General features: G+C 27.8%; 1 protein-coding gene across 2 annotated transcripts in view; it reads right to left on the bottom strand.

The window, feature by feature from the left end:
• Positions 1–24,774, bottom strand: part of Bap170 (Brahma associated protein 170kD) — a 189,349-nt gene that overhangs the window by 29,964 nt on the left and 134,611 nt on the right. For both annotated transcript variants that reach the window (XM_067281239.1, XM_067281240.1), the window contains exons 9-17: positions 23,640–23,721; positions 20,455–20,625; positions 18,502–18,637; positions 15,724–15,861; positions 15,569–15,626; positions 15,334–15,468; positions 13,352–13,500; positions 10,073–10,692; positions 1,442–2,964 (exon numbers count right to left, since the gene is read on the bottom strand). In XM_067281239.1, coding sequence (XP_067137340.1) covers positions 1,442–2,964; positions 10,073–10,692; positions 13,352–13,500; positions 15,334–15,468; positions 15,569–15,626; positions 15,724–15,861; positions 18,502–18,637; positions 20,455–20,625; positions 23,640–23,721 — 3,012 coding nt within the window. The remainder of the gene's footprint in view (positions 1–1,441; positions 2,965–10,072; positions 10,693–13,351; positions 13,501–15,333; positions 15,469–15,568; positions 15,627–15,723; positions 15,862–18,501; positions 18,638–20,454; positions 20,626–23,639; positions 23,722–24,774) is intronic.

Below are 24,774 nucleotides of genomic sequence, written 5' to 3'. Positions count from 1 at the left end.
CCTCTATTCTTTCATCAGCAAATGTTTCTGATATAAAATAAGCTTAGTTTTGTGATACTGAATTTTATTCATAGTTATATCATATTAAATGATGTTTACATAAGCATCAATATCATGAATATTCATTTAGCATTATTGTTCCTTTCATAATGACATTTAAAGACAAATACTATTGATATAAAAACAAAATATCAGTTGCAATTTTATTATACAATACTATATTTCATAATAAATTGCTTATTAAAAATTTGTGTAATTTATATTTTTCAATAAGAATTATAAATAAAGTAATTGAAAAATTTTTAAAATAAATATTGAACATATAAGAAAACATCAAAACTTATAAAATTACAGAAAGTAAAAGTTCTCCAGGAAGCAAAATAAGTTCTACTGTATAAAAAATTTTAGAACTTAGGTTCATAAATAAAGAAATATTTTCTTTACACATTTGGCAGTGATTTCAAAATTTCACACTATTATGTGAATAAAGGTGTTAAATTTTGAAATCACAGAAAGTTGTAAATGAGAAGGCAGTACTTAAAACCAATAAATTAACAACTTTTAATGTCAAAAAGAAACATAAATGATAATTGATCTGTTCACCTGTTTTGCTTATTTATATCTTGATGAATTTATTGTTTCACCTGCAGTGGTAGTTTCAAGGACAATGGTAGAAATAAAATACTGTATTTCGTTGCAAAAAGAAATTCAATGGCAATTGATATTTTAAAAATTATTGACTCAAGTGCTTCTGAATCAGCAATATAACAAGGAGCTACTGTATATTCAAAAATAGCTAATATTCACTGCATGAATTATAAGTAAAAAATAAATTGCCTGAAGTTACAGTGTAAAAATTTTAATATCCAATTTATAGAAACAGTTGCCAATTGACAATTTATTGTTCAATCTGGTAACCTTGTCTATTGGAGAACAGTGGATATGCACTACTTGCAAGTACTGGTACATTGTCTTGCCGATCAGTTATAAAAGGGAGTTTATGGCTTTTGCTAATTATCTGAGTTAAAAGAAATATATGCAGTTAAAGCAAACAAAGCCATAATTAACTGTTTATTGTTGCTACTGCTGGAGATTATTTTTTTATAAACAAAAATATATGGACAAGTAAAATGTTCACTGGTTGTTTGTAAAATTTGTCATCAATGATGATCTACTGAATCAATTGTGTGACTTATCTGATATCACATTGAAGCCTCCAGTCTAATGTCCCACTTTTTACATTTTAGGATCTGGTCAACTTTAATTATTATTATTATTAAATTAATTATGTACAATTATTTACTAATGATTCAAAAATATTTTAGTACTAATCAACTTCTTAAAATTATTAAAATGTTTCCTTATGATTTGTTAACTTTGTTATTCATATTTTATAATATTAAAGCAATTAAAATTTTATTAGTTTACAAAATACACTTACCGATTACATCCCTTCCACTCACAAATATACTCAAGCTTAGATGGCACTTTTAAGGGTATGGATGATGTATTTGTACTGGATGAACTATCTGTACTTGTAGATGCTTGTGTTAAAATTTGAGATTCTTTACTTGATTCACTATCTGTACTATTAACAGATGGTGGACGACTTTGTTCAATTTTTTGTTGTTTTGAAGTAGTTTGGAATGATTTTGTATCCTGATTCACATTATTTGGTGACTTAGTTGTTGTTATAATAACTGGAGGAATTGCAGAGAGAGGACAATGTACATTTGTTTCTAGAACAGCCATCTTATTTTCTGGTCTTATTCTCTTTGCCTCTACTGCATTAGATGTAGAATCACTGGACGGCCTTTTCATTGCAGTGGAATTAGATTCGGTTTGTTGACGTAATTGATTTAATTGATTTAGAGACACACGAGGAAAACCAATTAGTTCATTACTATCATCTCTTCGTGGTATTGTATAGAGAAAACGAAGAGTGATATTTGAAGTTGTAGATGGTAACCTCACTTGTGAATTTGGTTGCACAACTGTTATTTGTGGACTCGTCCTAATAGTTTGAGTTGTGCTAGGTGTTGTAACAGATGTAGACGGAAAGGGTACATTAGCATGACATTCTATATTAGTTTGCGAAATTGCTTTTGATGCACTTTCTAATGTCCGTGCAATATCTGAAATAGATGACAAATCCGACACTAAATTGGAATTTTCTGGACTTTCTGTTGTACCTTGTTCTGTAGATTGCACATTTCCTTTATCAACAGAGATGCCTTCACCATTTGTATGATTTATACCAATGGCATTCCTTACTTCTATACTGTAATTAGAGGAACTATTGGAATCACTCTCAAACAGCTTTGGTTCCTTCACTCCATCATCTTGTTTAGAAGTACTTGTGTTACCATTCTGAACATTAGGTGTTTGTTCTTTTTCCATCACTAGAGCAATTTTCCCTTTATCCAATAATCCATTAAGAAGTGGAGAACTTTTATATACTTTGTCAAGCTGACGTTTTTTAGACAATTCTTCATCTTCTGTAATTTCACACATGTTGCTGAGAACAGACTTTAATAAATGTGATGTTGATAACTTCTGGGATGCACTACTTTCAGCAAAGACACCAGAACCATTTTGACTTTTTGAATTTTGTAAAAATGTTGAATTTATTCCTGATGTTTGCGATTTTGATTTTAAAAATGACTGGTTATTGAGATTATTTGGGTTATTTTGTTTAGGAGAAGTAACAGATACAAGAGGAGCTGGCAAACTTGTTGAACATGAGGTTGTACTTTCTTTAACATCCATACACTTGGCACCTTGCAATGTTTCAATCTTTTCTTCTTCAATATTTGTTTCAGTTTCCTGAGGACATCCTGTTCTAATACCACTTTCTCCTGTAGTGGATATGTTTTTATCTAATATATGATTTTGTACCTGATTTCCTTGAGTGTCTTGCAGATTGTCATTTGCTCCCTTAGCATCATCAGCTATAGAGCAAACCTGAAAAAAAAAACACACATTTTAAACATATTTATTCAATATTAATAAAATAATTTGATCTATAATGAAAATGTTTTCCTAAAACAATTAATTTTTAGGAGGGAAAAACATTTTAAACTATGTAAACTTTTGAAATAAAAATGAAAGAGCTTATCAAAAATTTTGTAAATACATATGCCATTAATAGTTTAACTTCTGTATTTCAAGTTTGTTCAAAGTCTTATTTCATTTGGATAAAAATGTTAAGATTTTTATATTTGATTTTATGTCATATTGAATTTTAACTAAAAATCAGCCAACATACAGGGTGAACCAAAAGTAGGTGGACAATAAATGATAACATTTATTGAGATTTCATATATATATAAATAAATAAATTTTGACATTACATGTTACAATTATATTTACTATACAATACAATACAATTTTATCAATGCAGGTGCTCAAACTGTTGTCCATCACAATTTACACAGCTTTGAAATCTACATTTCACCATTTCAAGCTTTGGCAAACATTTTTGCATAAGTATCTTCGTGTATTAATTTCTTGAAATGCATCTCTGATGTAATTTTTCAACCAAGTTAAATATACACCATTATTATAGTATAACCCTAACACAAACCCCATTCCACCTACTATCGGTTCACACTATATATTAGTAATATGCCAAACAATTGCAGGATTAAATTAGGCTAATTCTTTACTATTATTTTAAATTGATTTCTAAATAATTTGTCAGGCAGTGTTAGGCACAATCTCTTATTAAATCTAATAATAATTATAATTAAATTAATAGTTTATACATAATTTAGAATAATCTGGAAGAAAAGAATTGGCCTAGAACAGGACTTGAACCTTATCTCCATTGACTGTGTGGATGTGTTGCTATTAATTAATTAATGGCAATTAATTTTTATTGTACAATTTAATTAATTAATGAATTAATCAAAATAATTACAGAATAGTAGCCTGATTTAATCCAGCAGTCATTTAGAAAATCATTAAGATTCATTGCAATTTTCTAATAATTTTTAATATTGTTTGAAAAATAATATATAGATGGAATTGTTACAGTTTTGAAACAATCTTATTTAAAATCATTGAAGTAAAATCAAATATTAATTAAATATAAAAATCATACATTATAAAGGCAACATAAACCAAGATTATCTTCATTTGAAGTTTAAGATGACTTACAAAAAAATATATAACCTTTTTCAAGTCTATTCTTTTTATCCTTTTCACAGTCCAATACAGAAGTAACAGGAAATTGGCTTGAAGATATAAGTAAATCTTCATTAAAACAATAATAATAGATTATTAAAAATTTTACACAAAGTTAAAAAATTGATTGTGAAAAGGATAAAAAGTATACACTTGAAAAAACTTATATATTTTTTGTAAGTCTTCTTAAACTTCAAATTAATTAATTAGGTAAATTTAGTGATAATTCTCTCAATAATTAAACTTTTTAATATTCCTGTAGTGTGTGTAATGCCAGCAGCTTGAATGTTGCTTTCATACAGTATAATATATATTAAAAACTGATGCAAGAAAGATAGATGTATTCCTAATCATTCCATATTACAGGAATCCTACTTACTTCTAGTCTAATAATTTTTGCAAATAAAATAATTCATTTGCCTAACAAAATTATGTGTACATTTGTAAAATCACAAAAAGAGTCTTCTATGACTTTTCAAGAGGGTTGAAGTGATGAGTTTTAGCAGCAATTCAAATGCTTGACTACTGGTAGGTTGTGTTAATAACCACCCTCTCTTGTTTCTATAAACTGAGCATTATGATCAGTAAGGCACTAATTATACCATTTCACATGATCAGTGATTGCAGACTTGTCAACATTGAGGTAGTCCAGATCAGTAACTGTTGAAGCAAAAAAAAAGTTGAGTGCTCCTATCTACCAACATAATTGAGAACATGACAAACTTAATATTGTATTGTAATATTTACTAGTTTTTGTTCTCATAACTAATATATCAGAATGTGGCAAAATAATGTCATTTGACACACATGACCTTACATCCAGCTTAATGCACATGAGTAGGCCTATATTATAAATAAAATTGGAATTAAAGAGTGTAACACAAAATTTCTGATCTTAACATTTTCTGCTTCAGAAAAAAATTCAAATTACAATTTTATGATCTGAAATCAAAAAACATTTGAATTCATGTCATTCTTTCTAAAAATATTTTGGACCTCCCTCAATTATTCTTTCCCTTTAGTTAATTAAGTGATAACCGATCAAAAATAAACTATAATATAAATTGCTTGAAATGACTTCTTATTTTTTCAATTTTTATTACAACATTAATTCTGACCTCAATATTCAGTATTATTTAGAAAACTTTTAATGAATTATAAACCTTTCTAAATAATACTGAAATTGAGGTCAAAATTACATCAGTAAATAAACAATAATTTAAAGATTTTCCTTTAATTTTGAAATCTCTATTCTAACAAATGAATATTTTAAAGTTATCTGAACAACCCCAGTCCCCAATTGATTCGGATAAACAAGGCTCTACTGTATATACTTTTTTACTACGTTTATTTATATGTAATAATAAAAATACATGTATGCACAGTCTTGCATTTTTATTAGTCATGTTTTTTCAGTTTGAGGGGGGTTAAAGAATCTGTCTAATGTCAATTGCATTGTAATTGTAGAGATCTCCAAGCCTATTAACCTCAACCTAGTTTGGATGCCATTCTAAGATCATTGTTCTGACATCCTCCCACTTCTTCAAAAGATTTTTAATAGCAGATATCAGTATTAATCCTCTTTTTCAGAAGAGAACATATCTCGCCAAGGTTCTTGGTGTTCTTCTGTTGTCAGATCAGTTTTGGGTTCCATTATGAGCTCTTCAATGTTCTTTATTTTTCATATGTAATTTTTGTTACTCCTTTAGCTACTTGAGTCTACTTGATTATACTGTATCCTTTGCAGATAAGATTGAACTGCGGCCTACTGTAGACCTGTTCAAGCCATACTACCTAGCAACATCAGACATCTGCCCACTCTCTATCTTTTGAAAATAAAAACAGATGCAAAACGAGTGCCTGCCTGACAGTCTCGCAAATACCATAAAAGAATTGTTTCTGTCAGAAAAATAAAAGGCTGGAATTACAAGGGAGAGTTTCAAAGTTTGGAAAAATACTATCTGATTAATATATACCAGGTTGAGCATCAATGCTATCTCCCACACTCCAAAAAGTTTTGAACTGCTGCCTGAAGACAAGGGAAGACCAATCAGTATTCGTTATTTTACATCACTTCTTCTTGTGTTTGTTCTGTGAGGTGTTTGTTGTCCGAACACAAAAATCTTTCGCGAAAGTGTTCGTTATCCAATTTGTCCGTTAACCGATCACCCACTGTATTTATAATATATAATATTTTAAAATAATAATTTAAAATATTTTTATAATAATTTTCTTCTGTAGAAGTAATAAAAACTAAAATTAATTATATCTGATAATATATTATAAACTTAATATAATCTAATGTTTGGTAAATGACAATCATAAAAATTTTTCAATATTTTTAAAATTAAAGTTTTGAATAATTTTATTTAATTCTTTAAACATGGCTCATAATAATTTATGTTTCAGCCAGTGTGGTAAAGTTGGTAAACAAATAGTCTGACTCCAGCTAATTTGAAATATGGACTCTGATCTTTCCCCTTTTTAAGGAGTTTCAGTATGATTCTTTTCATAAGAAAGATACCATTAGACATCCAAATATTTTTATTTAAAATTTCTCTATAAAAAGTTGTACTAAAATTTATGGCAAGAATAAAAAATGGATATAACAAATTTACCTGATAAAAACTTTCAAGTGCATAAAGAAACATACTATATCTCAATTGGCTAAAAGAACTCCTCTTTTATTAGTAAACTAGCGGATGGGCCCGGCGTTGCTCGGGCAAAATTAACGATAGTGAAGATTAAGATTATTACATTACAGTCAACCTTACCCGTTTTCACAGAATGCAAGAATTGGATCCACCTGTTTCCGGACTAATTAGAGAATTTTTACGATGGGTCTAAAAATATGTTCGATTTCCCGCAAAAACGAAAAAAAACTGCATCTGCGTCTTGCACGTCGCTTTCTCTTAACAATTCCATTGTTACATAACACTTTTATTGTTGACAATTTCATTGTTACTTGACACTTCCATTGTTACTTAACACTTAACCCTGTCCCCCTCCCCCGTGGGAAGGAATTTCGAAAAATTCCTTAGTGTGCGTTCTCATGACATACCCTAACTGTGTACCAAATTTCAACTTTCAACTCCTTACCATTTGGGCTCTGTGATGATTATTATTATTATCAACTTGTCTTGATTATATATATAGATTATCATAAACTGATTTAAATTTAATCATTTTAGAGAAAAATTTTAATACAATAAAATGCAAAAAATAATGATTTGATGAATAATATCATAAATTGGTCTGTAGAATAGTTTCTCCCCTCCCAGCTATTACAAGAAAAGTTAGTTTTCTACTTATGGTTGACTAAAGTCAATTATAGTAAATTTTAAAATATGAATTTTGGAAAAAAATCAGTTATCTAGAACAGATGTGCACAATTGTGCCCAGAGAACTTAAGCCAGCGAATAATACACTGGAACAATTCTATTAATTACATTTTGCAGTTTTCTCTTCCTCTTTTAGTCTGTTTCTCTTTTAGTTAGATTCTGATCTTGGTTTAATTTTTTCATTGTTTTTCTATTGATTGTTTTAAGATCAAATTATATTATAAAAGCAATAATAAATAGTTATAAATAACATGCAACCAATAGAAAGGAAGTGAAAAAATTAATTTCTAAAAAAAAATTGATATCCAAAGGAAAACATTTAATTTTGTATGTTTTAAGCTAGTGCACTTTTTCCAAAGATGGACTTATCACACTGGATTAAACAGGGAACTGAATGAGCTTGAGACACAATTTGCAGAATGAAAGCCAAAGCAGATATGCAAAAGAAAAGTTAGTAAATTCTACTGTGAATTCATTATAGTTTCATCAATTTTCCTGGAAGTTGAATGAAAATTTGTATAATTCACTACAAGTTTATGTTCTGGTTAAAATGTTCTTATTTGGTGGAGTTGTGCTACATGTACTGTACCTGTATATGTATGTAGTGGCGTTTTATTAAGAAATTAATAATGTGTACACATAAGTTATGCTTACAAATCCTAAAAAAGGATCTATGTATTAAGATTGTGTGTCTCAAGATTATTCTGTTCTATGGTCAATCCAATGTGATAAGTCAGTCTTTGGGAAAAGTGCATTAGCAGAAATCATACAAAGACGACAATGGCCAAATAGCAATCAGAATAAAAATATTTGAGATATAAAAAATATTGTGCTAAGTAAAAATTATGGCATCTGAAATGAAAGTCAAATTTTTTTTTTTTGGGGAGGTTCTCTTTGGTAAAGATAAAGTTGACACTTCAGAGCAGTGCCATAAGCTTTTTATCACTGTCTCTGCACTTTGCATTCTTGCTTTAGTAACATGGTAGAGCTTCCAATAACCAATTTCAGAGACCTTTTTTTTTTTTTTTTTGGACACATTGAAAGCTGAGCAGTAGTGTTCCAGACTGCTGCTGTAAAGGATCCAGCATTAAATCCTGGTCGAGAGCCTGCAAAAATTTTTCACATAGAATCAGTGTCAGTGTGTTATTCTTCATCTTACATTCATACAGCACCAGTTACTGTGCAGATTTGATCCCTAAACAATAGAAATTGCTCAGGTTCACACCTGGGCTGACAGGCTGGATAGTAAAGTTTTCTGGATTTTCATCATGTCAATAATGCCTGAATAGGAGCCAGTTTCCCTTAAAATACTCCCAGAAGGAACGTTCCGTTTTTGGCAGATTGCCTTCATGTTGTGTGCTAGTATCTAAAACCACAAACATTATACTCACACATTGAAAAAAATCATTTGTTTTTTTGAGTGGTTCATATGCTACTTAGTTTAATCTTTTTCACATAACATATGAGCTACTTAAAAAAAAAATAATTAATAATAATAATAATAATCAAGTAGCAAATATAATACACCAAGAACTTGCAAAGAAACACAAATTATTAGACATCCACGAACCATACTACAAGTATATTCCACAGACAATATTGGAAAACAACACACACAAAATGTACTACGACAGAGCCATAATCACAGATAAAACAATTTACCACTACAGACCAGACATCATACTCATTGACAAACACAATAAAATCACATACATTATAGACATAGCCATTCCAAACACTCACAATATACAAAACACATTCACTGGAAAAATCAGCAAGTACACAGAACTCGCCCAGGAAATAAGGCATCTGTGGATGATGGTTAGAGTGCTTATTACACATGCTTATTACAGGCTTTTGTGTAGTGTGTGTGGTATGATTACAATTGAATAAAAATACATACATCACACTACAGAAGACCACAATATTAAATACATGCCATATTGTTAGGAAATTCCTGAATACTGACACTGACACACTTATTTAATTTTAGTTTTGTTTTGGTTGCTATGCCTTGACTCCGGTCTAGCATAGTACACAGCTACCAGTGTCAACTGAATATAAGCCACTACACCTAACATAATAATAATAATAAAATATAAAGGTTAAGATATTTTTTTACAAATGCAAAGCCAGTCAAATATTGTGGAATGAATCATAATTTTTGGTGTGAAATGGCATTTATAGATATCTAAATTTATTAAAGTGTCCATTTTCACATTTCTCGAATACTACAATTCAAGACTGAAGTTGCCAAAGTCAGAAGAATTTTAATGACTTCAACTCCACAACACTAGTTTCAACATCAAAAGTGTAATTTATTGTGTTATTCTTTCACTATGTAGTAAATTTTTATTTACTTACTTTTCCAAACATAAAATTTAACCCACAAACAAAATTTTCATTTATGACAATTTCTAAGAAATCATTAAATATGTAAAATGTAATAACTATTATAGTTAAATAAAATTCAGATGTTAACTTCAGATTTTTATTAAGCATTTAAGGAAATATAACCAATAAATAAAGTATTTTTGACTTACTTCTAGTTGTATTTCTCTCTGTAATCCATTTAGCCGAGAAGTTGATATTATTGTTCCTGTTCTAAAAGGGGATTTCTGGATTTTAGGCAGATTTTTTCCAATATTAGGAGATGAATTTTGTTTTGAAGAAAAGGAAGGGGAAGACACAGTTTGTTCTTTATTCAAAGTTACTATCCCCCTTTGAGGACTTTTTGGTGGTAACTTTCCATGTTGATTGGATATTATAGGAATTCCCATTGAAGACAAAACAGTATTTGTTGGTGATGAAGGTTTTGGTTGATTAACAGGTGTTGACTGTTGCTGCAAGAGCTGTTGTCTCTGAAGATTTCTTGTTACTTTGCTGGCTAATAAACTCTTTATTAATGTACTTGAACCAGCAGAATTTGACTGGGAAGGCGTAGGTGTTGTACTTGGTGAAGGATGGCGAGGTGAAGGTGGAGGTGATGGAGAAACAGATGGCTGTCTAGCTAAAGCTTGTTGGAGTTGTGGATGCACTTGAGAAACAGAAGGCAATGGACGTGGTGGTGCTGATAATTGTGCTTTTAATATAGGACTGTGTGTAGGATTTGGTGATACAGAAAGTGAACGAGATGGCGGACCCAAATTACTACCAAATGAAGCTGGAAAAAAGTTTTAATTATAAATAAATTTTTATCTATTTAAATTAATATTACACAAAAATTAATTTAAATTAAATGTATAAATTAAACTAATAAAATAATTTAACAAAATTAAATAAAACATTAGATATATAAAAAATTGATTTTACTGCAAAATTCACAAGGGCAAAATAACATAATAATTCATATTTTTGGCATGATGTATATGAAAATTCATATGAAAATTCTTTATCATAAATATAAAACTCTTTGCAATCATAAATATTTTTTCTAAAAAACAAACATATTATTGATATTAAAAACATTTTATTGAACATTCTTGAACTTATTTATCAAAAAGATAATGAAAAATAATTTCAAATTTATTCAGATTAAAGAATAAATTTATTAAATAAAGCTTATCATAGTTATCAATATGTATTGTTCCTGTACTTAGGTACAGAGATATCTTAACTTCACAACTAGGGTTTCTCATTTCCCGATCTTTTGCTTGTCCCGGGATTTTGGGAAAAAAGTGAACCGTTATGGGGATCCTGGGATATAATTATTTTTAAAATATAAAAAATATCTTGAAATCAAATGATATAATTATTTTTCATTTTTAAAAGTAATTAATACGTCATGCAACCTGCAAAATCATAATATTAATAATGCTGTGTAAAATATATATTAAAATTACCTTTGAATTATGTAGAAATTTTCACAAAGAGAAAAAGTTTATGAAAGTTTGTTGGAAACTGCTTACAAAAAAACTACCTTTAAACTGAGTTGAAAATTTAAAAAAAAAAATGAACTTAGATCAAACTTCTAACTTAGAAGGTAATTTTCGTTTTTTAAATAAAACATAATACAAAATATTGTAAATTTTTATAATAAGATTTTAAAAAGCAAAGAGGGTCAATACTCTGATCATTCAACCTGGTTATTATTTTAATAATGAGAAGTCCTGCTACTGAAAATGCCCTTTCCAATTCAATGGATATGGGTAGAACCATCTTTAATGCATTTAAGAAAAGACAAATGTTACATGTTTTTTCACCCATTTTTAGTGTCAAAGATTTCTAGTTTGTTTTCGAGATGTGTTGCAGTACTTCTTTTGCTCTCAAGTATTCTTGATTTGTCTACCTTGACTGCTTTAATAGTGGTATCAAGCTTATAGCCCAATAATTCGGCAGTTTGTTTGGCTTTAATAATCAGGTTTATGAAGAAAAACTTCATACTTGCAGACTTTGTACTTGTTTCTATCCTTGCCCAATTTGCACAGCCTGGCATAATGCAGTTATTGAAGCTACTGGGTATAGTTAAAATTAAGACAGCTTTGGCCCAATTATTCCAGATATTACAGGTTCTGACAAGTAAAGAATATTCAAAGTCCTGCTACAAATAGGCTACATATTTATTATTGACAATCTGTGAGATGTCATAACAAGCAAAATTTTAAAAACTAATAAGCAGGCTTAAAATTAATAAATACAAATGTATTCTGAAGTTTATGGGTTAATTATACTTTCTATTTGCAAAATTTCCTCAAATTTAACAGAAAATAAGAAAAAAGTTCACTTTTAAGAAATTTGCAGGATTTCCCAGGATGAAAGGAATTTCCCAGGACAAAAAGAATTTCTTGGGATATTTCCTGGGTTAAAAAAGCAGCCAGGATCCTGAGATCCTGTTGAGAAACCCTATTCACAACTAGTTTTTAACAGTTGCTGCACCAAGTACAAACTATGACAAAACAGTGATATCTTTATTCATGTTGGTTGTAGAGGTTATACTCAACATAACTCTAAAATGAATAGAAAAATATCTATATATAAAATATAGATATTTTAGTTAATTTGTTCATTTGCTTTTATAAAAACCAACAAAATGTGATTTCATTTAAATGTTTATTCACAATATATATCATTAGAAAGTTCAGATCACTACAAATACAGTAAAACTCCAATTATCAGATTGCCTCTGACTTGTTAAAAAAATAAATAGGCATGTATACATGGGTGTCCACAAAAAATTTTCCAGAGGGTGCAAAGCTTGAAGACAAATAATTACATCAGTAAATTTTTATTTAATTATTTAATTTTTTTTGGTGTTTTAAGAGAGAAGATATTTTAAGACAGATAAAATGTCCCATGGTTGAAGGTTTAAGGCTACACAACTCAATCACTTTTACAATTATAATTTGGAAAATTTTTTATTCAATCCTAGGGAAGACAAGTGCCTCAATCTGTCCCCTCTCCTGTGGATGCCTGTACATATAAATGCATGGGCATAAATCTTTGATCAACCTATATCACAATTTTTATTATTAATATTTTCACATTTAGTGATAAAAAGCATTATTTAAAGTAATTATAACAATTATTGTATCATTAAGAATGATGCTGTAACTCAAAATGTCTAAATTATTTTATATAAAGACAAAAACTAGTTTAATTTAGTTCTTTTAAAAATTAGTCCAATGATAATTTTATATACTAACTTACTAATTAGAAAAACTTTTTAGAAAATATAGAAATCTTTTATATTTTTTAAAACTCTACAATTTAAATTAACTTTTACAGTTTCTACGAAGCCTTGATAAAAATTATAATTTTTAAGTTTTAACATAAAAACTATTTATATTTATGAATATTTTCAAAAATACTTAATATTTACTTACTTTTGAGTGGAGATTTAGATGAATCTGAAGAAATTCCCTTCGATTGAAAATTTGAATGATTAATGCGGCGTCTCAGTCCATCGTGATGAAATGTAATTATTCCAGTTGAAGATTCCGTTCGTTTTAACCCACAATGTGGAAAAACAGTCCTAATAAATTAAAAATTGTAAATGTATATTTACAATTTTTTTGTATTATAGTTTTTATTATAAATATATGTTATAGTGTATATTTACAGCCTTTTTATAAATATATTTACAATCTAAAATTTAAATTGAAAGACTTTAATAATTTGTTTCCAATAACATGAAAAATTTTCTAATTTGTAGTGGTTTTTCAAATGATACATTAAAAAAACCACTATTATTAATGTATAATAAAAATTACTATTCTTAAATACTTTAACTTTAATTTTATTGAAATGTGTCTAAATTCTATAAATAGAAAGTACTTTGTACATTTAACTGTAGATATGTAATTAAGAGTATGATTTATAATTAAAATATTTAATTTTGTATCTACCTGATTTTAAAAGATTAAATAAATTTTTCTTTTGATTTTAAGTATTTTCATTACTTTGGTCAAATTATTTTTGTTTCCATACTTTAGGTTAATTTAAAAAAAAAATTAATTTACATATTTAAATATTCCTCACTGTCATATGTAAATTTATCAAAACAGCAAGTGTAAAAGTAAAAATGAATGAGCAAATGTATACTTTGAATGTACAAAATATTCAATGAACAAAAAGTGATCACATAAAACAAAACCTTTAACTACCAGTAACAAATATTAATAAAAACTCAGAGGATTTAGGACAAAAAGTGATCAGAATAATAATAAAGCTTAACTTTTTTCAAAATTATCACCAATTCTTCTATCAATAATTGAATAATTATTTTAAAAAAGTGTTTAAAACAATGATTTTATTCACAAAGAGCATTGAACAGTTTTATTATTACTTTTGAATTTCAGCATTTTCATTGGTATCTTTAATTTTTTGAAAGTTTATTTTTATTATGACAGTTAAACATTTTAAGTTCACTGTTAGTCTGAATTTATTTCATTTTAATGATTTTAATGACATCAAATACTTGATATTAATGTTAAAAACTTACATTTAACAAAACTATAGAATTTTTCTACTAAGTAAAATATAGTACTGCTATGTTATATTTGATAAAATCTGCATACAAAATGCAAATGATTATATTAATATAGTATAATAAGAGATTTTTCTATAATCTATTTAAACCGTTTAAAGTATTTCCAAAAATTAAATATATAAATGCATAAATAATTTGACATAAAATACAGGAAAACCTTGTTTAACACGATTAATTCATCAATTAACACAAGTTAAGTGAAACACACTAATTTCTGATAATAAACAATAGAAATAATTGCAATTATTCCATCAATGTACCTAAGTTTAAAATATACATATAAGCAATATTAGAGGATAAAATCATTAAATTTATAAAAATAATTGCATAAAATGTAATTTTATTTATGCAATTATTTTTATTCAGCTAATTTCATTTAGCTACTGTTTTGCAAAATATTGAAATAATGTTGTTTGAACAGTGTTAATATTTTTCATTTCCTTCTGAAATTTGCAATAGATGTCAATCACCTTATCAAGATTTCTCTGTACTTCCTTCCATATTAAAATCAGAGTCAAACAAAATTCCTTTGACACATGCAATGTGAACCAAAGCCAATTCAAGTTCTCTCTTTATTTGTATCATTCTCTTCTTGTTTGCACTCCTGCAATGTGCATGTCACTCACAGTGACTGTTGCACCCTCTTGTAGCTTCTATGATTCAAGTTTATTTTTTCTCAGATTGCATTAATTGACCACTTAAAGAAGAAAATAGTATTACTTCATTCAATCACTTTAATTGATTATTATGCCTGTCAAAATCATGTTAAGTGAGGTTTTCCTATAATTAATTGAAAAAGAAACTGATAAATCATACCTAACACAGTTTGCAAAAGAATTTGCATTAATAACAGCTTTTCTTCCCGCTTTACTACAATGTGTTACATAATCAGCATAAATATCATTTCTTGAAATAGAATACCCATGACACAATTCATAGGTTGCCCTTAACCTATAAAACATTTAAAATAAATCAGAATTAACAAATATAAAAAATATAGATCATATCATAAGTACACAATTATAACAAAAAAAATTTTTGAAGTTATTACCAATTGCATGCAAATGTTTCTGAATCTACATCTCCAGAGCTTTGAGAACTGGAATTAGCTAATATATTTAAAAAGAAAAAAGAGGGTCATTTTTTTCTGAAATACTGTTAAAATTAACATTTTAACTGTCTTAATAATTATATTTAAAAACATACCTGAGTATGTTTTACTTGTAGTTGGAGGCAAAGTTTCTGTCACTGGTACTGGTTCAAATGTTTCTACAAGTTTCATACCAGCTTGAGCAGCTTGACCATAACTTCCAGGTTCAAGAGTCAAAAGGCTGACAAGTGCTCCTAAAAATAGATATTTTGTTAAATGTAACTAAAAATACTAATAAACTAAATGTAATTAAAAACTCAATGATCAGAAAATTATTAATTATCCTTAATTAAAACTTCTATTATAAGGAGATTAAAATTCTACCAATAAAAATAAAATTTGAAATTTCTTAATATTTTTTACCTTATTTTTATGAAGCAAATTATTTTGTTTTCACTAAACTTTTATAAATTTGAATTACATATGTTTTGGACCTTGATGCAATTTGTCCTTATTCTGAACTCCAAAAATTAAAATTTTGAACTTCAAAATAAGAGCAACATGATGTCAAAATTAATTTTTACACTCATATGTTATTAATGTTTATTAAATTTATTAATAAAAATAATATCATATTTCCAAAATAAGTAATGCTTACTATAAAACCTAATCATCTTTAAAATATTTATGTAATTAAGAAAGAATGCAATATTTATTTAGGAGGTCTATTTTCAGTACAACAAAATAAATAAGAAGCTTCAAACTTCTTGATTTTGGTGAAAATAATTCAAATAAATAAACGAATTTGCATAATATAAATAACCACAGACCAACCCAAAAACAAAAATGATAGCAAACATTTAAGGAATCACTTTTTTATTGTAAAAAAAAATTTCTGAGGTAATTTACAACTTATCTTCAGATCCATCCAAAAAAAGTTTAAAAACAAACTATATTACTGGTACAGTTTTAAATTTTAATCATTCTAAAAGACATTCTAATAGATTTGGAAATTTGTGTTAGCTATATAATATAAATTAGCAAAAGTACAAAAACAAAATTACAACACAATGTCAAATAATTAACACAAAAATAAAATATACTTAAAAGACATAATAGTTAAGATTAAAAAAAGAAAAAAAACTAGATCAATGCTTTTTAATATTCAAGTAACAATATTATAACATTGTCACTTTTCACATTGCAAAGACATCAATGACCAAATCAAAGATTCTAAAATTATTTCATTCACTTTTCCTGTATATTCTAGTTAACATTTGCAGGGATGATGAGTTCATCTTCTGCTCTTAAAAGAACATTATTTGGGTCTGGTAAAACAACAGCTAACTGCTATTTTGTACAAAATCAGCTGCTTTGCCAATACTATATTCATTTCTCCCTTTTTTAATGAATATTTAAAAAATTTGTGCACTTATGCTCTTTAAATCTCCTTTTATTATAATAAAAAAGTAACTTCTTAAATGTTTATTAGTATTTTCTATTTTTGAATAAATAAATTCTTTCTGTAAAATACTAATTTTTTGCAATTATTAAAAAATATATTTCTGCAGACTAACTTGTTTCAAATATATTAGGTAAACCGGAAAGTAATGTCATTTCTGAACATGTTAATACTTGTTTATCATTTATCAGCTCATTGTGTACTTCAAAGCCGTGCAAAAGACATTTTAAGGTTAAAGTGACTTGTTTACTTGTAAATAATTAAATCTTAAATTTTTTTTGCAATTTTGGGTGAAATGGCCAGCCAAATACCAGAAGAGGTACATATCCAGCATCGTATGCTTTTTCAGTTTCAACAGTTACTGCCAAAAACATTTGCAATGTTTATCCAAGTGCATTAGATGTTCATAAATGCCAAAGGTGGTTTTCTAAGTTCAGATCTGGTAATTTTCATCTTTCCGACTTGTCAGGAAACTGATCAGGAAAACCAAAAACTTTAGACAATGATGTGTTAAGGGCAGAAGTGGAAGCAAATCCATATCAGACAATCAAGGAACTGTCAAACACTCTTAACCAACCTTGCTCGACCATCCAAGAACATTTGCAACAGATTGGTAAAGTATGCAGAGCAGGTGTTTGGGTCCCACATAATCTGTCCAAAGAAAATAAAGCTAACCGATCCACCACATGCAACTTATTGCTTCAACGGCACATTACAAAAGCATTTTTTGATCCCTTGATCACTGGAGATAAAAAAATGGGTCCTGTACAATAATCCAAAACACAAAAGGCAGTGGCTCTCTCCAAATGAATTACCACGAAGTACTGCTAAGCCAGGTTTACATCCCAAAAAGGTGCTTGTGTGTGTTTGGTGGAATATTTGTGGAATTATTCATTTTGAGGTGCTGAAACCTGGAAAAACTGTGAATGCAGACCTTTACTGTGAACAATTGGATCTAGTAAATCAATGTTTAATTGAAAAGTGTCCAGTAATTGTCAACAGAAAAGGCGTTATTCTGCAACACGATAATGCAAGACCACACTGTGCAAGATGAACCCTGGAAAAAATTAATGAATTGGGGTGGGAAGTATTGCCTCACCCATCATACTTGCCCGACATTGCACCATTGGATTTCCATTTATTCCGATTGCTACAACACTTTCTATGTGACAAAAAATTGGCATTTTGGATATCATCCAAATTTTCAATCTCCAGATATTTTGCTCAAAAACCAATTGATTTTTATCGATCAAGCATTAAAAATTTGTGCACTAAATGGCAAAAGGTTGTTGATAACAAGGGTGATTACATCATTGATTAAAAATAAAAACAAGTTAAAAATTTATTTGTTTGATTTTAATGTAGAAAAACGACATTACTTTCCGGTTGCCCTAATATCTTAAAATATTTCTTATTTTTAACTGTTACTCACCTATAGAATGATAAGTTCGTACTATTTTTTCACAAGTGTGAGTCCCAAATTCAGAGAGAGCGTAGAGAGCTTCTAAAACATATATTAACAACATAATATCTGGAATTGTCAACAATTTTACCATTTGTTGGTATACCTAAAAAATAAAAATATGCATTGTACTTCATTATGTATTTTTCTTATATCAATATGTAATTATTTCAGAGAATGAGATAAATGATGTTCAATACAATACAAAACTGAAGAATTTATATAGAAAATTCTTAAAGACAATTTAAAAATAAATGTTAAAATTCCTAAAAATTTTAATTCCTAAATATCGTACTTCTGTAATAAAAGTAAAAAAATAAATAAATAAATAAATCTTTTGTATAAATGATGTATATAGGGAGGAGGGACTCTGGGATAAATGTGTTAAACTTTAACTTTTTAACATATTTATCCCAGAGTATAATAAGTGTTCAGATTCTGTAAAATTCAATTTTAAAAAATCTTTGAGATATGGATAATCTAAAAACTGGTGTAAAAATATATGAAAAATTACGAAAATTGCGTGAGGGAACACTTAATGTAATCCAATCAGACATTACATGACCATTATAATATCTATAATATAATAATTTATCAAAATATTTTACACAATTAGTAAATGAAGGAAAATCTAATCTACACCTAGCAACATTAGGATGGCTAGTGAAAGTAAATTACAGTTTATTTAAGGTTAGGTATATTTATTTAGTTCTTTTGTGATTTTTTTCTAACAGAGTAGGGGCAGCCATCTATTAAATTGGTATACAATAATCAATAAGTGACTGAAAATTAATGGGGGAAAAAAAAATGTAAAGCTGTTTTGAAAGATATCAAATGGCAAAATCTCCATAAGATTCTGTGTCAAATGGCGAGGGATTTAACTATTTTTTCAATGTGACTTTTGAAATAAAAGTTTACTATTAAAAATAGCACCTAGATTGTTTACAGAGTTGACATAATTTATAGATTCAGTATAACAAAGGACAGAAAGGATAAATTTCTGGTTAACAAAAACCACATTGCAACTGTGCTTTGGGAATTAATTCTTAAGTTGGCCTTTTCAAATAATTTGAATAATATATTTAAATCTAATTGTAGAGAAACAGGGTTATGATTTATTAGTTTAAGGTCATCAACATACGTTATAACATGTGAATAATGATGATTAAGAATGTTATTTATGTAAACAGAGAAAGAGGCTGCTAAGAATCGATCCTTGCTGAATGCCACAGTTCAGGTGGAAATCAAGGAATTCAAAATCACCTATTTTAATTTTACTAGAGCATACAAAGAAGTAATTATTTAACCAAGAATGGAATACAGGATTCAAACCAAATTGTTCTCTTAGTAAGATTAATAGAAGATTGGGAAGAACGGAGTCAAAAGCCTGAGAAATATCTGTGTAAATAACAAAAATGGTGCATTTATATTCATATCAAACTTATATTATAATAGAGCTATCTCCAATTGATTAACTTCACAAACCAAAAAGCAGAGAAATTGATAAAATAATATACATTCTTTTCTAAAATTTAAATAAACATTGTAAAATGTATTATTATAAGCTTTTATCTAACAACATATAAAATAACAATGATTATTCTGAAGACATACTATTTTTATACTTTTTGCATAACTAAGGAAGTTAATCAATTTGGCTGTGAATGGCTCAATTATTTATTCTATTAAACTTAATAAGTATATTATTTACTTATTGACTATATAAAGTATTTTAAATATTGACATTTATTATAAAAATGTTTATCATAAATAAATATTCTTCATTTTTTTTTATTATAGAAGTAGAAATAATTTTAATGTATTCACAATATAATTCTAAATTAAAATGCATGCATTATTTACTTTTAAATTACAAATTTTACAGTAATAGTTTTTGAATTATAGTGGAAATGAATTTAATACCTCTGAATCCAACCTTGATGTAATAATCTCTTCATTACTTTCTAAACGACACAATTGTGAAAGAATTTCCATGCATCGAATCACTATAAATCTATCTTGAGATTTAATTCCTTCTACAACAGTTTTAAAAATAATTCTTGAACATAAATCTTCTTCTAATGATAATTTCACCTAAAGAATTGTAAATTATTTAATAATGAGATGCACAAATAAATTAAATTTGATTTTTATTTATATATAAAATAAATAAAAGAAGATAAATTTTAAATATACACAATATATTTCCACAATTTAAAGAAACTTTTTTACTCATTTTCATTTGTCTAAAGTAGAGGTGTGTCTTTGAGTTAATTGTATCATACACAAGTGCAGTGTTAAAATTGAGTTAATTAGTATCATACACAAGTGCAAATGAGACATCAATAATAAGGTCTTTTTCATATTTATCCAGACACTCATCAACAACAACTTAATAACAAATGTAATGCATTGTTTAAGTCCAATATATACAAAACAATATTTATTTAATAGAGTCTGACGTAATACAATAAATGATGGGGAAAAGACATATGGTACTGTTCCTTTACAGATATCAAACAGAAATATATCAAAATAAACTGTTTCAAATTTATCTGGACAGTTATTACTTTTCCACAAAATAAACTAAAATACAATAAAGTCATGTAAGTAATATGCAAATTAGGAGAAACCATCACATACCCGAAAACCCTTGTTTAACTTCAATAAGTCCTGTATGTAGAAAATAGACTAATGTTTTTGATCCTTCTCTTTCTTCTGATCTTCTTCAGATCCAGATTTTCTTATAAAAGTATGAATCCAAAATGAACTTAATTATGAGTTCAAAATGCATATTCTTTTTATGGAATATCTAACAAAATTTCAAATTCAAAAATTATCCCAATGTGCATTCTTTTTGTAGAATATTAAAAATTTTTTTAAAAAACTTTGATTATACAGATTAACAGAGCATATGCATAGTGACTGATAGGTTAAATGTAACCATGATTAAATCAAGTCTTACATTTGTACGAATTTTTGTAAGGTAGATGCTATAGAAAAAATGTCTGCCATGCATATGAAATATGTTTTTCATCCCTAAAGTTTATACAATTCTCCTATGCTTCTGCCTTAAAAATTTCCAGTGCCTCCTGGACTCTTATGTTACTACATTGTTGTACCTGATGATGAATGCACATTGGGATAATTTTTGAATTTAAAATTTTGTTAGATATTCAAAAAGAAGAACATGCATTTAGTTAAGTTTGTTTTGGATTCATACTTTCATAAGAAAATCTGGAGAAAGAGAAGGCTCAGAAAACCTTAGTCCATTTTCTACATACAGGACTTATTGGAGTTAACAAGATTTCTCAGGTGTGTAATGTACAGAAACTTCAATCTACAAAAAGTGTGTGTCAGGGCAACCATCTTATGACATAAGGATCTGTATATGAAATGCAGTTTTAAAAATGAGGACAAAAATTTTATCCCTTTATGAACAGGAACGAATTGATGCTTATAAATTAGCAGGAAAATCAGTAAAGAAAATTGCCGCACTCATTAACAGACAAAAATCGCTGCACTCATTAACAGATAAAAATTAACTGTAAGTGATTGATTACTTATCAAGACAACAAAGAAAGGCTATTCAAAAAGGAAAAGCAGAGCCAAACCTGAGCATGTATGCAAATACTGTTGTGCTATGCCAAAAAAGCAACCTCAACAAGGAAATTGTGCATAAATCATTACTCTGAAAAAAAAAAAAAAAAGCTACTGACCACCACTTAATACCCAACACAAACAAGAAAGACTTAAGTGGGCATGTGAATACATGAGTTGGAGCAATGCATAATTGAAATACTGTTTAGTGATGAAAAGAAGTTTAATCTGGATGGCTCAGATGGTTGGACCTATTACTAGCATAATTTAAGGAAGCAGCAAGAGATGTTTTCAAAGTGGCAGATCACTGATGGTATGGAGGTTCTTTTGACTTTAATGGAATAACAGAAGTAACATTCGTAATGCAGAAAATGAATTCAAAGGATTATCAAAGCATGATCTGTGATCATTTAGTGCAAACTGGATCCATTATTTGTGACCAAAACAGGACTTTCCAACAGGACAAAACACCCATACACAACCCAAAGTCTACAGAATCATGGTTCAAAAACAATAATATAAATTAGTTATGGACTGGCGTGCCAGAAGTTCTGACCTAAACTCTATGGAAAATGTTTGGAGTATGCTGGCAAGAACAGTTTATAAATATGGGAGACAGTTTCAAAGCATTACTAAGCTCAAAGCTACAATTGCCAATGCTAGGAACAAATTATAGCCTGAATATTGGTGCAACACTTAACAGAACAATGCCAGACAGTGTTTGAGATATTATTTAGCTACATAGTGGCAATATTGAATTGGTATGTACTGATTGTGTAAATTGGTATTTTATATGCAGAATAGCATGAAGCAGTGTTTGGCAGGAAATTGTCAAACACTATCTGTTTCATTGACTTTGTATTGTTTTCTAACTTGTTACTTAACAAAACTCAATACAATTACTTTTATTAAAATTTTTTCTCTACAAAAAAAATCTTAAAATTCAATTTCAAACTCATGGTCATGATTTGAAAAGAATTTTAGTCCAAAACATTTTAAAAACTATTTTATTTAATAAACAAACATTTTATAACATAATTTGTTCATAAATAATTAAGATTCAGCATTAAATCATTTGTAAATCAATTTTAACTAATGAAAATTTAATTTTATAATAATTATATATAATTGTAAAATTTTCTTTATTAATAATTCATTTGAAAATTAAATCTCTATCAAGGAAAATGTATTTAATTACACAATATTTTGTGACTAATAAAAAAAATCTTGTATATTCTAATCCTTTCAGCTTGAAAAATTACAATTTATAAGGAACAACATTAATTCTAATGTTACATAAAAAGAGAGAGAGAAAAAAAAGAATGCTGAAAGAATTGCTCAGTTTTTATACTCTGACAAACATTATGTTCCTAGAGTATAATGTATTAATTTACCCATGGCATTAATTCATGTGATGAGTAAAAATAAGTATCTACTTCTAATTTCAATAAAATAATTTATATTTAAAATAAGTTTATTAAAATATGGTTTACATATTGCAAACTTACATGACTAGCAAGATTGCCAAGTGTATCCAAAGCCACTCTTTGAAGATAAGACCAATTGCAATGTATGCAGTATGAAAGAAACCTATTAATTAATAAAAGCACTGTTATATCGTAATAAAATAATTTAAAATAATTTTAGTTTATTTTATGAATAGATGATTATATATAATCTAAAGATAATATATACACCTATAAAGATAATACACCTATACATAACATTCAAATCTCAAAAATAATTTTTCAATTGCTTAAATGGACAAAAAATAATTTATGTATACTATAATTTTATATAACTACAGTAGATGTCAAAAATGAAAAGAATTTACACATTTAAATATATACAATAAAGACCTTTAGGATATTTAATAATATTTATAGCATTTCAATTTTTATTTCTAATATATATTAAACGAACTTATCAGGTAAAAAACTTATAAGTAGTGCTCATTTGGGCTAACTCTCATTTTCACAATTTTCAAGTGTAATTTTAGATATCAGCTAATGACGTAACAGATGGTATAATTTCAGCTGTGGAGGACACTTCTAGTGGCAGAGGGAAGAATTACAAGAATATGCAAGTCATTGTTTGTTGTAAAAAAACTAATGTAAAATAATACAAAATAATAATAATATTATGATAATTTTAGTCACATGAAAAAAGTATCAAAAGGTTTTCTGCTTTAAAAAAAAAACTAATGCATTAAATTTTGATTCATTTTTCTTCACAGTCAGTGTGTTTGTTGTTCTTGTTAAAAAATGTTACTCATTGATACTGTTAAAGTTTTTAAATTAATGAATTGGGAACAATTTAAATCCTTATATTATTATTTCAGCAACCTAATAGTACTGTTTTTTCCCAAACTTATCACAATGACTTCTGTATATTATGACATTCGTTTTTTATTTTTTTTTAAGTACCTTTAACAAAATGCATTTCTGACATTCCTTCCAGTTTCTGTATTTTGTTACATCTCAGTCTTTCTACAAATCTCAGAACTCTAAACAGAAATGGTCCCATAAATGTAATCAAGCATTTAAGAGAGTCAAAGATGCTCTTTCAAACATAACTCAGTTAGTCCATTCAAAACAAGGCTGTATGTAATATGTTATGGCTGATACATCAGATGTGGGAGTT

This window comes from Centruroides vittatus, unplaced genomic scaffold (genome assembly GCF_030686945.1).
Source record: "Centruroides vittatus isolate TY-2023 unplaced genomic scaffold, ASM3068694v2 contig_912, whole genome shotgun sequence".
NCBI lineage: Eukaryota > Metazoa > Arthropoda > Arachnida > Scorpiones > Buthidae > Centruroides > Centruroides vittatus.
The sequence above is the reverse complement of the archived record's forward strand: the minus strand, read 5'-3'. Positions and strand labels throughout refer to the sequence as shown.